Source organism: Plecotus auritus (genome assembly GCF_963455305.1).
Source record: "Plecotus auritus genome assembly, chromosome: 5".
In the NCBI taxonomy this organism is placed as follows: domain Eukaryota; kingdom Metazoa; phylum Chordata; class Mammalia; order Chiroptera; family Vespertilionidae; genus Plecotus; species Plecotus auritus.
Window position 1 is genome coordinate 135,532,162 of NC_137776.1, and position 13,362 is coordinate 135,545,523.

The 13,362-nt window shown below is 43.7% G+C and overlaps 1 protein-coding gene across 4 annotated transcripts in view; it reads left to right on the top strand.

Annotated features, from left to right (window-relative positions):
• The window catches only part of SPATA6L (spermatogenesis associated 6 like), a 41,564-nt gene extending 28,660 nt beyond the window's left edge, over nucleotides 1-12,904 (top strand). The window contains exons 8-12 of one of the 4 annotated variants that reach the window (XM_080671439.1): nucleotides 2,171-2,205; nucleotides 3,017-3,213; nucleotides 7,407-7,503; nucleotides 8,315-8,417; nucleotides 12,680-12,904. In XM_080671439.1, the coding sequence (XP_080527565.1) occupies nucleotides 2,171-2,205; nucleotides 3,017-3,213; nucleotides 7,407-7,503; nucleotides 8,315-8,404 (419 nt within the window). In that variant the 3' untranslated portion in view covers nucleotides 8,405-8,417; nucleotides 12,680-12,904. The remainder of the gene's footprint in view (nucleotides 1-2,170; nucleotides 2,206-3,016; nucleotides 3,214-7,406; nucleotides 7,504-8,314; nucleotides 8,418-12,679) is intronic. The other 3 variants (XM_080671438.1, XM_080671437.1, XM_080671440.1) reach the window with 3 other exon arrangements.
• Nucleotides 12,905-13,362: the final 458 nt, after the last annotated feature.

A 13,362-nucleotide genomic window follows, 5' to 3' on the forward strand; every position in this document is an offset into this window, starting at 1 on the left:
GAGAGAGAAAGAAACATTGATGTCAGAGAAAAACATCAACCTGATGCCTCTCCCACAAACCCTGATTGAGGATCAAACCTGAAACCTGAAACCTGAAACCTGAAACCTGGGCATGTGCCCTGAGCAGGAATTGGAACTGTGACCTCCTGGTTCATATCAATGTTCAACCACTGAGCCATGCCTGCTGGGCTAAAGGTTTATACTTTTTTGGGGGCTGGGGATGGGGTTTAATCCTCATCCGAGGATATTTTTCCATTGATTTTTAGGGAGAGCAGAAGGGAGAGGAAAGACAGAAAAAACGTCTATGTGAGAGAGACACATTGGTTGGTTGCCTCCTGCATGCACCCCGACCAGGGCCAAGGTACGTGCCCTTGACCAGAATTGAACCTGGGACCCTTCATTTCGAGGGCTGAGGCTCTGAGCCAAACCGGCTAGGGCCAAAGGTGTATACTTTTACAGAGCTGCACAGATTCTTATGGTAACGCAAGCCAGTGTTCGTGGATCAAGGTGACTGCTTGACTGCAGCCAACCAAGGACAGAGTACAATTTGACGCAGAAAGTGCTTTATCACCTCTGACATTTAATTTAAGTCCTTTGGTTTGAAAATCACCTGGGTAGCCTATAAAGGCAGCACTGCCTTCCCTATTACTGGGAAACCAAGCAACAGCAAATATCCTTTCCCGGAGAGGACACCTTGGGCTTAATGCTAGCCCAATTATGATAGCACTCATACACCACATTGGTCTCGGCCTTTATCTGTTCTTAATCTTGGCAGGTGGAGAAGTAAGGTTCCAGAGAGGTTACAGAATGTGTATAGGTCACATACCAAGTTTTTGGCAAACCTACATTTAGAGAAGATGTTCAGACCTCTGGGCTCAGATCCTGTAGCTTCCAAGCCAGACCTTTGCTTAGGTTACCTGTCAGCTCATTCATTCAGGCCTAAGGTAGAATAAAGCAGTGCTTCTCAAATTTGAATGTGCATTTGAATCACCTTGGGATCTTGTTAAACTGCAGATTCTGATTCAGTGGGGCGGGGGTGAGGGCCTGTGATCTTTCTTTTCTAACAAGCTTCCAGGTGATACAGATATCACTGGTCCATGGACTGCACTTTGAGAAGCAAAGGAACAAAGGCAAGCCCCCCCTGGGGAAGTAAGTGCTCAACATCAGGCACAGGGGACCATAGGGTAGGTTTGTGGCTATAGCTGGGAAGGGCCTTAGCATTGCTGATTCCCTGCTCAGCTGGGAGAAGAGAGCTTCTGGGACAAGAGGGACACACACATACATGCATGCCCAGAGGATGTGACAATTGCCAGGCTTTAAAATACCTTTTTATAGCTTCCTTCTTACTACCAGTGGCACAAGAAGAATCAGCAATTCAGGAAAAGTTCCTTGTCGCTGCTTAAGCCCAGTCATACGGGGGTGGGGTGGGGGGAGAGCACGGTGGCCATAGCATAGCCTTACAAATACTCATTTCAAAAGCATTTCTTTTTTTCTAAACCTGGAAAAGTCCAATTTAATCTTGGTTTCCTTTATGTGTATTAATATATTCACTTTCTAGTCCTTCTTACCATTCTCTGGCATTAGATCTACTTACTTACTTATGAATATTTAGGGTAATCCTAATGATTTATACTTTTGCTGCATCATGTTTCTGCAAGCTCTTGCGTATTCATTGTCTCAAACTAACATTTATGTCTACCTTGGACAAGTATACTTAAGAATTTCTTCATAAATAAGATTCTACGGAAACCAAATGTGAAGGGGATGGCAGAAGAGGAGGAGTATATGCATCTTATATTTGAGTCACACGGCTTTCTTGTAGGCTCTGGGCACCTGAGCAAATATGAGTTTTCCAGGCTGTTGAAGGGTTACTGAACTTATTGCTCCACTTTAGACTCTTTCACTCTTCCCATAACCATGTGTGCTATGGGAAATCATTGATAATATAACCTCATTGTTGAGCTCAGGAGGACAGAAAAACTCGGAGAGCTGCTGTGACTCAAGGGAGATTTAAAAGTGATAGTGTAACTTACAAGGGAGCATTTAAGTTCTATCATAATTCATTCATTTTGTAATATTTTTTGTACTGCTGTGGAATAAGTGTAACAGCAGTTTTTAGGGGTGACTGATAATAATGAGTCATTGAATCACCTGTTCCTCTCTCTTCTAGCTTCTTCTCTTGACAGCCTTGCAGCTAACGTAAAGGTAATTTTAGAAGTAGCATTAGTAAAAGAACTTATTTCCAGGTATCTAATGTTAATTGCTGTGCTTCCCCCAATGCGTGGTGAAAAGTATACTTCTAGCCGGTGCTGCTTATGGAATTGCTGTAGTTAAAATGGAGTTTTAAAGGTGCCCTGGCTCCCCTGGGTGCTTTGCTTTGTTTCTTCCTGTTGGTTCCCTCATATACACTTTTCTTTCTCATCAGGAGCGAGGGTGTATATAGGCCCAGTACCTACTTTATCAGTAGAATTTTCATTGCTTTTTCTCTAATCAAATACTTTTATACATAGTGGTGATAAATCACTTATTCTTGAAGTTTGATTGGCTTGTCAAGGTGAAGAGGCAAAGTTCTGTATTAAATGGATATATGCAAAGAAAACCAAGTATACTGTGCTTCTTATGCCAGAGCACTTAAATATTTTGTTTAAAAAGGAAATCTTCCTAGCTGGGTAAAAGAAAAAAAAAAAAAAGAAAAGAAAAAAGAAATCTTTTCCAAACCCAATAATCTCCAGGCCTCCCAAATTAAAGTTCAGAGCATGAATTTATTTTGGCTTGTTAACTCATACCAGACATAGAGAATTTTAGTTAACTTTCCTTGACCTCTTCTCCTGAGCATTTGTCTTTAGTCTTCTCTGCACACCCCGCCCCTCGTTTATTGCAGGAGATTTCCAGGGCAGGTATTCTATCTTGCTCACAGTTCTCTTCCTTGTCCCACCCCACCCCACCCCACCCCTGCTTTGAATTAAGCAAACAAAAACAAAACTATAACTAAAGAAGAATGCGCATTGTCACACAGGTTATCAAAGAGCCAGATGAACGAATTTTTTTAAGGAAGCAATCACCATCACCATTATGTCCGAGAAAGTTTGGAAAGCCCTCGCCCAGTTACGGTAACCAAGGGGATGCGGATTTCCACCTGGGAACTTCATTTGCCACCTCCCGGCACTCCAGATCTCCCAGCCCTCCTCTGGATCAGCCCCTTCTCCCAGAAAGGTCAGTGGAAAGTGCCTCTCTCTTTGCTTAAAGAGTGTCTTGTGTTCTGGCAGGAGTAACGCCCTGTCACCTTACCAGTTTGCTTCCTCAGGAATAATCAGCTGGGGACACCTTGATATAAAAAATTATTATTTCTTTAAATGTCTTCCCCAAAGTGAAAATTCTGCCTTTCTCTTGACCCTGGAAAACATATCTCAGGATGTTTGTTGGGAATGGGATAAATAGCTAACTTGACATAAGTGCTATTTATCTATCCATTTTTAGATGTTATGCATTTTAAAACTCAATCTTTTGATTTCAGTATGAAAGTAGTGTTCACTATTTAAATTTTGGGAACTACAGAAAAACAAAAATAAGTGAAAAAAAATCACCTATCGTCCTGTCACTTAAAGACAGACATTAACAACACATGGATTTATTTTCTTTCTCTTTTTATAGACATGGTTTCCTGGTTTGTTTATATTATTGTTACAAATTTTAAAAACTGTGATTGCATATGTCTGGAGGGCAGGCCAGAGATGAACAGGACCCTTGATTTTCCAAATTGCACTCTCTACTCACATGATTAACCATCTGGTTTGCCCAGGACTATCCTGATTTTAACCCTGACAGTCTGGCATTCTGGGGAAACCCCTTAGTCGCAGGCAAACCAGGACAATGGATCACCTTCACTCCAGGGAAGAGGCACCAAGGATAATATTAGTGAGATAGTTGTTTTGAATAAAGGATATGTAGTCTGCTTTACTCTGCAATATTAGTGATGAGAATAAGGTAAACCCTTATATCACAATAATTCAGTTGCTCACAAAGGGACTCAGTAAGTATCGCTAAACAAGATTTTCATAATCAATTTGCTAATTCTGCCTCAGAATTTAGGAGTTCATAACCACCCCCTCCCAAAAATGAATGAATGAATTCAATCACTCAAGAAATATTTATTAAATACCTACCATGATATTCAATACCTGTGATGCCCTAGGATAAACTATTAACCTAAGAGTTTCAGTCCCAATTTCAGGCTAGGAGTAGAAAGAGACATTAATCAAATAATGACAAAATGTCCACTAGGAGAAGTGCTGTAAATAAGGGGTAAATGAACTCTAAATGCATAAAATAGGGAAGCGGACTCCCTCTACATGAAGGGGATCAGGAAGGACTTTCCAAGAAAGCAGTACTTGAACTGACCTCTGGAGGGTGGGTAGGAGTTACAGGAGTGGGGATGGGCTGGAGGTGGCAGCCTTCTAGTCAGGACGAGCAGGGCTGGGAAACGCCTCCGGAAGGAGAAAATGCTTTATGTTCAAGGAACTGGAAGATACTGTAAGACCTGTGGTTAAGATTGGGTCTGATTGGCCAAAAGTCAATGAGATAGCAAATAAAATTCTTATGGTGGAAAACAATGGGATTAAATTTGGTATTAAAATTTTTGGATTAAATTCTTTTTTTTATTTAATAAATCTTTATTGTTAAGATTATTACAATTGTTCCTCTTTTTTCCCCCTATAGCTCCACTCCACCCTGTTCCCATCCCACCCTCTGCCCTTACCTCCCTGCCACTGTCCTCATCCATAGGTGTACCCTTTTTGTCCAGTCTCTTCCCGCACCCCCACACCCCTTTCCCCCTGAAAATTGTCAGTCCACTCCCTTTCTATGTCCCTGATTATATTATATTCACCAGTTTATTCTGTTCATCAGATTTTTTATTCACTTGATTTTTAGATTCACTTGTTGATAGACATGTATTTGTTGTTCATAAATTTTTATCTTTACCTTTTTATTCTTCTTACTCTTCTTAAACAATACCTTTCAGCATTTTATATAATACTGGTTTGGTGTTGATGAACTCCTTTAGCTTTTTCTTATCTGTGAAGCTCTTTATCTGACCTTTAATTCTGAATGATAGCTTTGCTGTGTAGAGTAATCTTGGTTGTAGGTTCTTGCTATTCATCACTTTGAATATTTCTTGCCACTCCCGTCTGGCCTGCATAGTTTCTGTTGAGAAATCAGCTGACAGTCGTATGGGTGCTCCCTTGTAGGTAATTAACTATTTTTCTCTTGCTGCTTTTAATATTCTCTCTTTGTCTTTTGCTCTTGGCATTTTAATTATGAGGTATCTTGGTGTGGTCCTCTTTGGATTCCTTTTGTTTGGGGTTCTGTGGGCTTCCTGGAGTTGTAAGTCTATTTCTTTCACCAGGTGGGGCAAGTTTTCGGTCATTACTTCTTCAAATAGGTTTTCAGTATCTTGCTCTCTCTCTTCTTCTGGCACCCCCATAATTCTGATGTTGGTACGCTTGAGGTTGTCTCAGAGGCTCCTTACACTATCTTCAACTTTTTGGATTCTTTTTTCTTTTTGCTTTTCTGGCTGAGTGTTTTTTGCTTCTTTGTATTTCAAATCTTTGACTTGATTCTTGTGGTCCTCTAGTCTGCTGTTAGGTCTCTGTATAATATTTTTTATTTCAGTCAGTGTATGTTTAATTTCTAGTTGGTCCTTTTTCATATCCTCGAGGGTCTTGCTAAATTTATCAGCCTTTTCTAGGAAACTTGAAAAATCTTATAACTATGGTTTTGAACTCTATATCCAGTCGTTTGCTTTCCTCCATTTCTTTCATTTGTGACCTGTTTCTTTGTCTCCACATTTTTGCTGCTTTCCTGAGTTTGTAGAGTAGCTTTGTGTGCTAGGTGTCCTATAGGGCCCAGTGGCTCAGCCTCCCCAGTTACCTGAGGTGGACACTCTTGGTGCACCCCTTTGTGGGCTGTGTGCACAGTCTTGTTGTAGTTAAGCCTTGATTGTTGTTGGTATCACTGGGAGGAATTGACCTCCAGGCCAATTAGCTGTGAGGATCAGCTGTGTCTACGCTGCGAGAACTTCTGTGCTGGAGACACCCTTATGAGACAAGACTTGCAAAATTGCAAAAGCCTCTGTGCTCAGCTTGGATGGGGCAAAGTTTCAGGGTGGAGCAGACAGCCTTGGTTTCTCGTCATCTCTGCCCTATGAGGCCCCTGGGTCTCAGTGTCTCTCAGTAATTGCTGCAAGCACCTCTGAGAGAAAGCCACCCTCGAGTTTCGCCCGCTGCCAGACAGTCCAGTTTCTCCCCAAATGAGTCTGGGTCCCCAGGGGCTCACCCGGAACTGGAGTTCAGCGCAGTCAGGAGCTTCCGTCTCCCGCCTGCTTTAGAAAGCCAGCCATGCACTCAGCCGCCCGTGCATTCAGCAGTCAGTCCTCTCTGCGCACACGCACCTCCGGACCTCTGCCTTCTGCAGCTCCCGAGTCTCAGTGTGCTTTCTCTTTTCCCGACAGTCCAGATTCCCCCTGAATGAGTCTGGTTTCCCAGCATCTCACCTGGGACTGGAGTTCAGTGTAGTCGGGAGCTTCCGTCTCCCTCCCGCTTTAGAAAGCCAGCCGCGCACTCAGCTGCCCATGCACACAGCCGCCCGTCCTCTCGCGTGCGAGTCTCTGTACCTTAGCCTTTTGCAGCTCCTCTGAGTCTCAATGTGCTTTTCTCTTTTCTTCTAGTTGTAGAATTTCCACTCAGCCAGCTTTCCTGTAGTTCTGGATGGTGTCCGTTTTGTCTTTTAGTTGTAGTTTTGATATCGTTGTGCGAGGCAGCAGTCTAGGTGTTTACCTATGCCGTCATCTTGATTTCTCCTTAAATTCTTTTTTAAAAATATGTTTTTATTGATTTCTGAGAGGAAGGGAGAGGGAGAGAGAGATAGAAACATCAATGATGAGAGGGAATCATTGATGGGCTGCCTCCTGCACGCCCCCTACTGGGGATCGAGCCCGCAACCCAGGCATGTGCCCTTGGCCGGAATTGAACCTGGGACCCTTCAGACTGCAGGCTGATGCTCTATCCACTGAGCCAAACCAGCTAGGGCTGGATTAAATTTTTAAATGTCACAGCAAGCAAGATTTGTTCTTTAGAGAAATATCTAAAATACATAGTAAAGAATGAAGAAGAAAGTCACTTACAACCATACTCCCAAACACAAGCCATTCTTAACACCTTGGTGGTTTTTATTCCCAGTGATGGTCTATGCACAGGTTTAATAAAGACATTGAAACCACACTGTACACTATTTTTCATGGTGCTGCATTTTTCTTACTATTAAGTTATAAACATCAACCCACACTGTTATGTACTCTAACTATCCTTTTTATTAGTTGCATAACACGTCACCCTGTTTAATCTGTCCAGCAGGTTCCACTGTGGATCTCAGTCCACATGGAAGAAGATCCATGAAAGGGTATGCAATCTTCTGACATCCCACAGAGCTCGGCAACACCTAAACAAGGTTAGGGCTTCTAGCAAAACTACATCTTTGCTGACAGAATAAGATGGGCCCTGGGACTTAGAGTTTAGCGTGAGAGGCAGACATTAATCAAGTAATCACAGAAATAAATGTAAAATTTTGTGACACTGACCAAGGAGGTACATGGTGTCCTGGGAGTGTAAGAAAAGGGGTATTTGATTTGGTTGGGAGTCAGGGTGGGCTTCCCTTCAGAAGAGACAGTGGAACTTCTACTGAACAATGAGCACAGTGTGCGTCAAGAGGAGGTCCTGCAACAAGAGGGAGCAGGGGCCTTTCAAAGGACTAAGAGAAGATAGTGTAACTGGCCCAAGCACATTCCCTTCCACCGCACACAGGAATTCTGGTCCAGGGAAGAATCCAGAGAAGTGTGTGTGGTCTGTGTAAGGCCACAGCATGGAAGAAAAGTTTTCCTAAAAACTGTTGAACAAACTCAAAAAGAGTCTGGAGGTTTTGCTAGAAGTAAATGATAGATTTATTCAAGGGTCCTAGAGTTTGCAAATTGGGAACACAGAAAGAAAGAAAGAAAGAAAGAAAGAAAGAAAGAAAGAAAGAAAGAAAGAAAGAAAGAAAGAAAGAAAGAAAGAAGAAAAGAAAGGAAGGAAGAAAAAAAAAGGAAGTTACTGAGAAGACAGTAACTGGAGTTTGCAAATTGTAACTTCTTTGTATATGGGAGCCCCACATATACAGCATATATGGGATTCCCAGACCTCTTAAATGCAAAACTATACATCTTGTTATCATTGATCTATATTACATTATGAATAATGCAATTGCTGCATTTGTCTTGTTATAGGAAGATTTTATCTCTGACGTAAATTATACCCTTGAAAGACCAAGCTACCCTCTGAAGAACTACCCAGTGCCTGCACAGAGATATTTTTAAGCTGATGTCTTATGTAAGTAAGCAGCTTAAGTGCTGCTTATTATGGTTTTCTAAAATAATTTTAGTTTCCAGCAGTCAAAATGAGGTAACTAGAAAACGTTGTGGACAGGAGATGAGGGAGAGTCCTAAGAACCACATTCTTCCTTCACACAGTATAATAATGACAGAACATATGTGGGTCTGCCAGCGCTCTCTCTCTCTCTCCCCTGCCCCTCTTTCAGCTCCTTGAACACAAGCTTTTTCTGTTGTGAGGCCTTGGCACATGCTTTTCTCTCTGTCTGGAATACTTCTCTCCCCCCTCCCCCCACTTTTTTTTTTTTTTTTAAATACTTCTTTCCCATCCTTCTTGGGTCACTTCTATTTATCCTTCGAGTCTCATGGCATTCTATGACACCCCCTCTCCCTCTGAGGCATACCTTCTTTGGTGCCCTGCACTTTCATAAAGTGTGACACAATTTGTTGTTCTATGTTTATATGGGTTGATTGCTTAAACATCTGCCTCTTCTACTGAAGTGAAACCTGTCTCTCCTGCTCCCTGTTTTATGGCCGGCATGTAGTGCACAACAATGGGCTCTCATTTAACTCAGGTGAATTCAGCCACACATGCCAGGCTTGTGCCCTCAACAAGACTCCCAGTCCCACTCCCTACCTGCCGCTGTCTGTTTCACATGACTCTACACTGTGGTTGGTGCTCAGTAAATATTTTTTGAGTGAAGATTTAATGAGGGAATGAGGTAGCTCTAGAATTCAGATAAGTGGCAAGTAGTTGGCTATAGAGTGGGGTATTGTCATTTTTCAGGTATTCTCTTCTTTTCCATTGCTAGCCCAGGGCCCAGATAATACTAGCTCTTCATTATCAAGTCCTTCCTGAGTGCCAGGAACTGGCCCCAATACTTCACATCTGTTAAATGAGTTAACATTTAATCCTCACAATCCTGAGAAGTAGTTATTATCACTACTTCCATTTTACAGCTAGGGAAACCGAGGCACAGAGCACTCAGGTGCCTTGCTCAGGTGACATGGGTAGTGAATGGCACAGCTGGAACTTGAACCTGGGTATGAGTCTGGCTTCAGTGCCCACGCTGTGAACCATTACCTTCTAGTGCTTCTCCAAACCTCGAGTGTGTGGTAGGAGAACCTGGGGAGAAAGACAGAGAGAGCCCTTTGGAATGGACATGCCCATGACTGTCTCCCACAGGATTCTATGGTGCTGTGTTATGAAGTCCCTCATTCTAGCCACTTCAAAATAATTACGAGCCTTTTTAAACAATAAAGGAGTGTGGGATGACATGCTAAGGTTTTACTTACTTAGGGCCAGGCTGCCAGGGTTGGCCAGGACTCCCCGCCTTCAGCGCAGAGGAATGTGGAGGACAGCTCAGTAATTGCCTATTCTGCAGGCTTCTACCTTAGAACGTTCTGCTTGGTAGATTAAAGGATGGATTCTGGGCCACTTAATGTCCCGTAGCCAAAACTGCCATCTAGGAATTTATTAGGTGGTTATTTGGAACATAACCCACGTAATTACCACTTAGTGAACACGGCCACATAATTACCAAATGCCAGATTGCGTCAGATTTCAACATAGGTGACATCGAGTTACAGAGAGTCCTGGAACAGCGGATATGTGCACACTGATGTGAGGGGATAGAGTGAAGGTGAGAAAAGCATTAGTAAATTATGTCTTACAAAATGGGTTTCCAAGGTAACATGAGATCCACGCCAATGGCCTCTACCCCCGCTTGCTGGGTCATGGATAGGTCATGGATTCCTGGTGAGGCAGGGGGCCTGGAGGGCTGTGTTAGCGAAGGTTTTCATGCTTGTAAAAAACCCAGGTGACTTTGGCTGTCTTGAGCAAATAGAGCATTTATTAGAAAGATGCCGAGTATCACAGTGAATCCAGGGAAGACCCAAATAACTAGGGCCAAGCAGCTAACGCTGGGCAGCTGCAGTCAACACAAAAGTTGGGAATACAGTCCCAGAGAGGAGCACTGGGCAGAAGACTCGGTGGGTTTCCACGGCACGCCTCCTTCCCTGCTGCTCTTTTAAAAACAGTGCTGCACGAACATGCTACATGTCCTAATAGCCGATCCCTCCCACCCCAGAGTAAGCCCCTGGGTTCTCATCTCTGGAATGGAATGTTTTGTCAGACATCGCAGAAATTATACTTAAGGTGCTGTTAGTATTCAGCTACACACTGACTCAAGATACTAATATGCTTGATCATTGACCACCCCAAATTCTGCTTTGAAACCTTTTTTCTTCCCCCTCCTCCTCCCCACCCTCAGCCCCCACCCCCCATCCCCCGCTGAGGGCGCTCACATCCCACTTCCTGGCACAAGTCACTGAGGGATTGGAGGGCAGCACCAGTTCTCATCCCTCCCCAACCTTCTCCACTTCTACTGTTTCATTGATGATCAGCCTGCCCTCTCCTGGTTTCCTAGTGATCTCAAGATTAGGGGGAATTGAAAAAGTAGATTCTTGCCACAGAAAGGCCAGGGATTCTTGAGCCAACAAATAATGAGTCCAATTGTCTGAACAGGGAATGAGTAGAGGAAATGAGTCAAAGGGGTTGGAATATATTTCTTCTTATTCTGGATGTTTTGGGACTTGATATTTTTGGTATAAAGTAGATGATCCCTTGTATATTTTTAAGTGGTTAAAATGGTGAACTTTGTGTTATATGAATTTTGTCACAAAAAAATTCCCATAAGTGTGTATGCGCACGCGCGCGCGCGCACACACACACACACACACACACACACACACACACTCACTTCCTAGCTCTCTTAGAAGCTTGGTCGCCTCTGTGTCCTTGTTCTTCCCAAGTGTGTGAGCTGATCGCCCATGTCCAGTGTGAGCTCACTGAGATGCCACTCAGAAGGATGGGCTTGTGAGGCCCTCTTCTGTGAAACCTCTGGGTCCCTCAGGATGAGCCAGGGCCTCTGCACTTCCTCCTCCGCATGCTCCACTTGTACTTGTTTCCCTCAGCCTTGTACTGTAATTGGGTTTCCTTATGAACACTCTCCCAAGAAGGGGATAGAGGGCGGGAGGGGAAGTCTGTAGGGAGGGAGGGGAGACTGACCACATGGCACCACCTCTGGCCCCAGGAGTGGTCCACACCTGTGAGCAGGGTCCTGTGATCCATTTCCACCACCACAGCTGGCCTTCAGGGGGAGCTAGTCCACCTGTAATGCTCCCATCCTGACAGTGAGCCAGGAAATCAGGCACAGACAAGAATGATAGAATAAACTTTTCTAGAATTAAAGAATAGCCAAAAGGAAATAAATCAAGAAAAGAAAAAATAAATAAAGGACAACAATTAACTGAAGCACACGTTTCTGATTCTGTCGCCTTTAGCTCCTAAGATAGTGGCAGTATGGTTTCCATCCTTACCTGTCTGCTGACAGGCAGGAGCTGTTTTACTTCCACCCACAGGGCCCCCTTCACCTCCAATACAACCAAAGCAAAAAGCAAACCAGACTACAGATTCTAAACTCCCACCTGGGAGACCCTCCCTCTTTGATTTAGTCAGCAGTTTCTGCGGGATTTGTCATTTGGTGGCTTGTGGGGTTTGGCTCAATCGGTAATGATGCACCTCCCTTCATCCCAGGAGCTCCTGGTCCTGTCAGAGTCCAAGAGACCCCACAGGCTTGGCTGCATCCCCGAATCACAAGGCAGACTCCTGGGTCAGCAGTCTTCCACGAATGGCAGAATCACGGGGAGGTGGGAGGAGTGCCCAGGCCCCAATTCAGATCAATTCAATTGGAATCCCTGCGGTAGTGCCCAGTATTTTTTAAAGGCCCTTTGGGGGATTCTGATGCACATTTAGGATTGAGAATCTCTGCAGTAGGCTGCCAGTGCCTGAGGATGAGGGCTTGGAACACAACCCCAATCCCATACTGACCCCACTCCACGTTCAAAAATAATTGTTTCATAGAATAGAACTGATTGGGGGCATGGTTAACAGTTTGGCTCAGTGACACCTGACAGTTTCTGCTCATTTACAGTGTGCCAAGGACTAGCCTAACTCCTCACAATGACACTCTCCAGAGGTGGCTCCTCTGCTGATTATCATACTCATATTATACAAAGAGGGCAGGTCACTTGCCTGAGACCACACAGCTGCCTTGTCATGCTCACGAATATTGCCTCACCCTGCACTGTGAGTGTAGAAGGGGCTCATACCAAGTGATCCCTAGGGAGAGAGACAGGCCAAGATCAGGGTAGAGTGAGATCATCTCCTGGGTCCTGTTGACTGTTGGCTCTTTTTCTCAGTCCCACATGTAGGGGAAGCTGAAAGAGCGCTGGAGGAGCATCATGAAGAACTCCCTCGTCCAGACAACTGGCACGTCCTTAGGGAAACGAACAACAATTGTTTGTTATGTGTATGGAGTTGCCGGTTTCTAATCCCCTTTAAATCAAACCCTGTACTCAATCTTTTGTACCCAGGTAAGAGTCTTTGATTAAAGTCTTCGTCATCTGGGGCTCAGATTTTCTTGTCAAGCTGGAACATTTGTGTTTTATTTTGTTTGTTTTGAGCTTGAAATAGAAAACAATAGTTGAGTGGTAGGTGCTTGGAAAGTACTTCTTAGATTTCTACTGAAAATGTCAGGATGCCTTTTCAGTGTTCCTCATTTGGGCAATGGAGTGTCCTTGAAAAGTTCTCTCTCTCTTTTTTTTCCCTCTTTCCCTCCCTTCTTTCCTCCTTGATTCCCTCCTCTTCCTTCCTCCCTCCCCGCCTCCCCCTTTCTTTCCAAATCAACTTACAGTTTGCAGGAGTTAGAGAAAGCTGCTATTTAAAGGAATAACCCAATCAATCTTCTAGGAAAAGATTTTATCTTTTTGGTAAATCTGCTTTTTGTGTTGTTCATTTGTTTTTTAGTGTTAGGCTTAATGTACCCGAAGTTCACTGAATACCTAGGAAGAGGGAGGATTGTATCTGGACAATTCAGATCTTG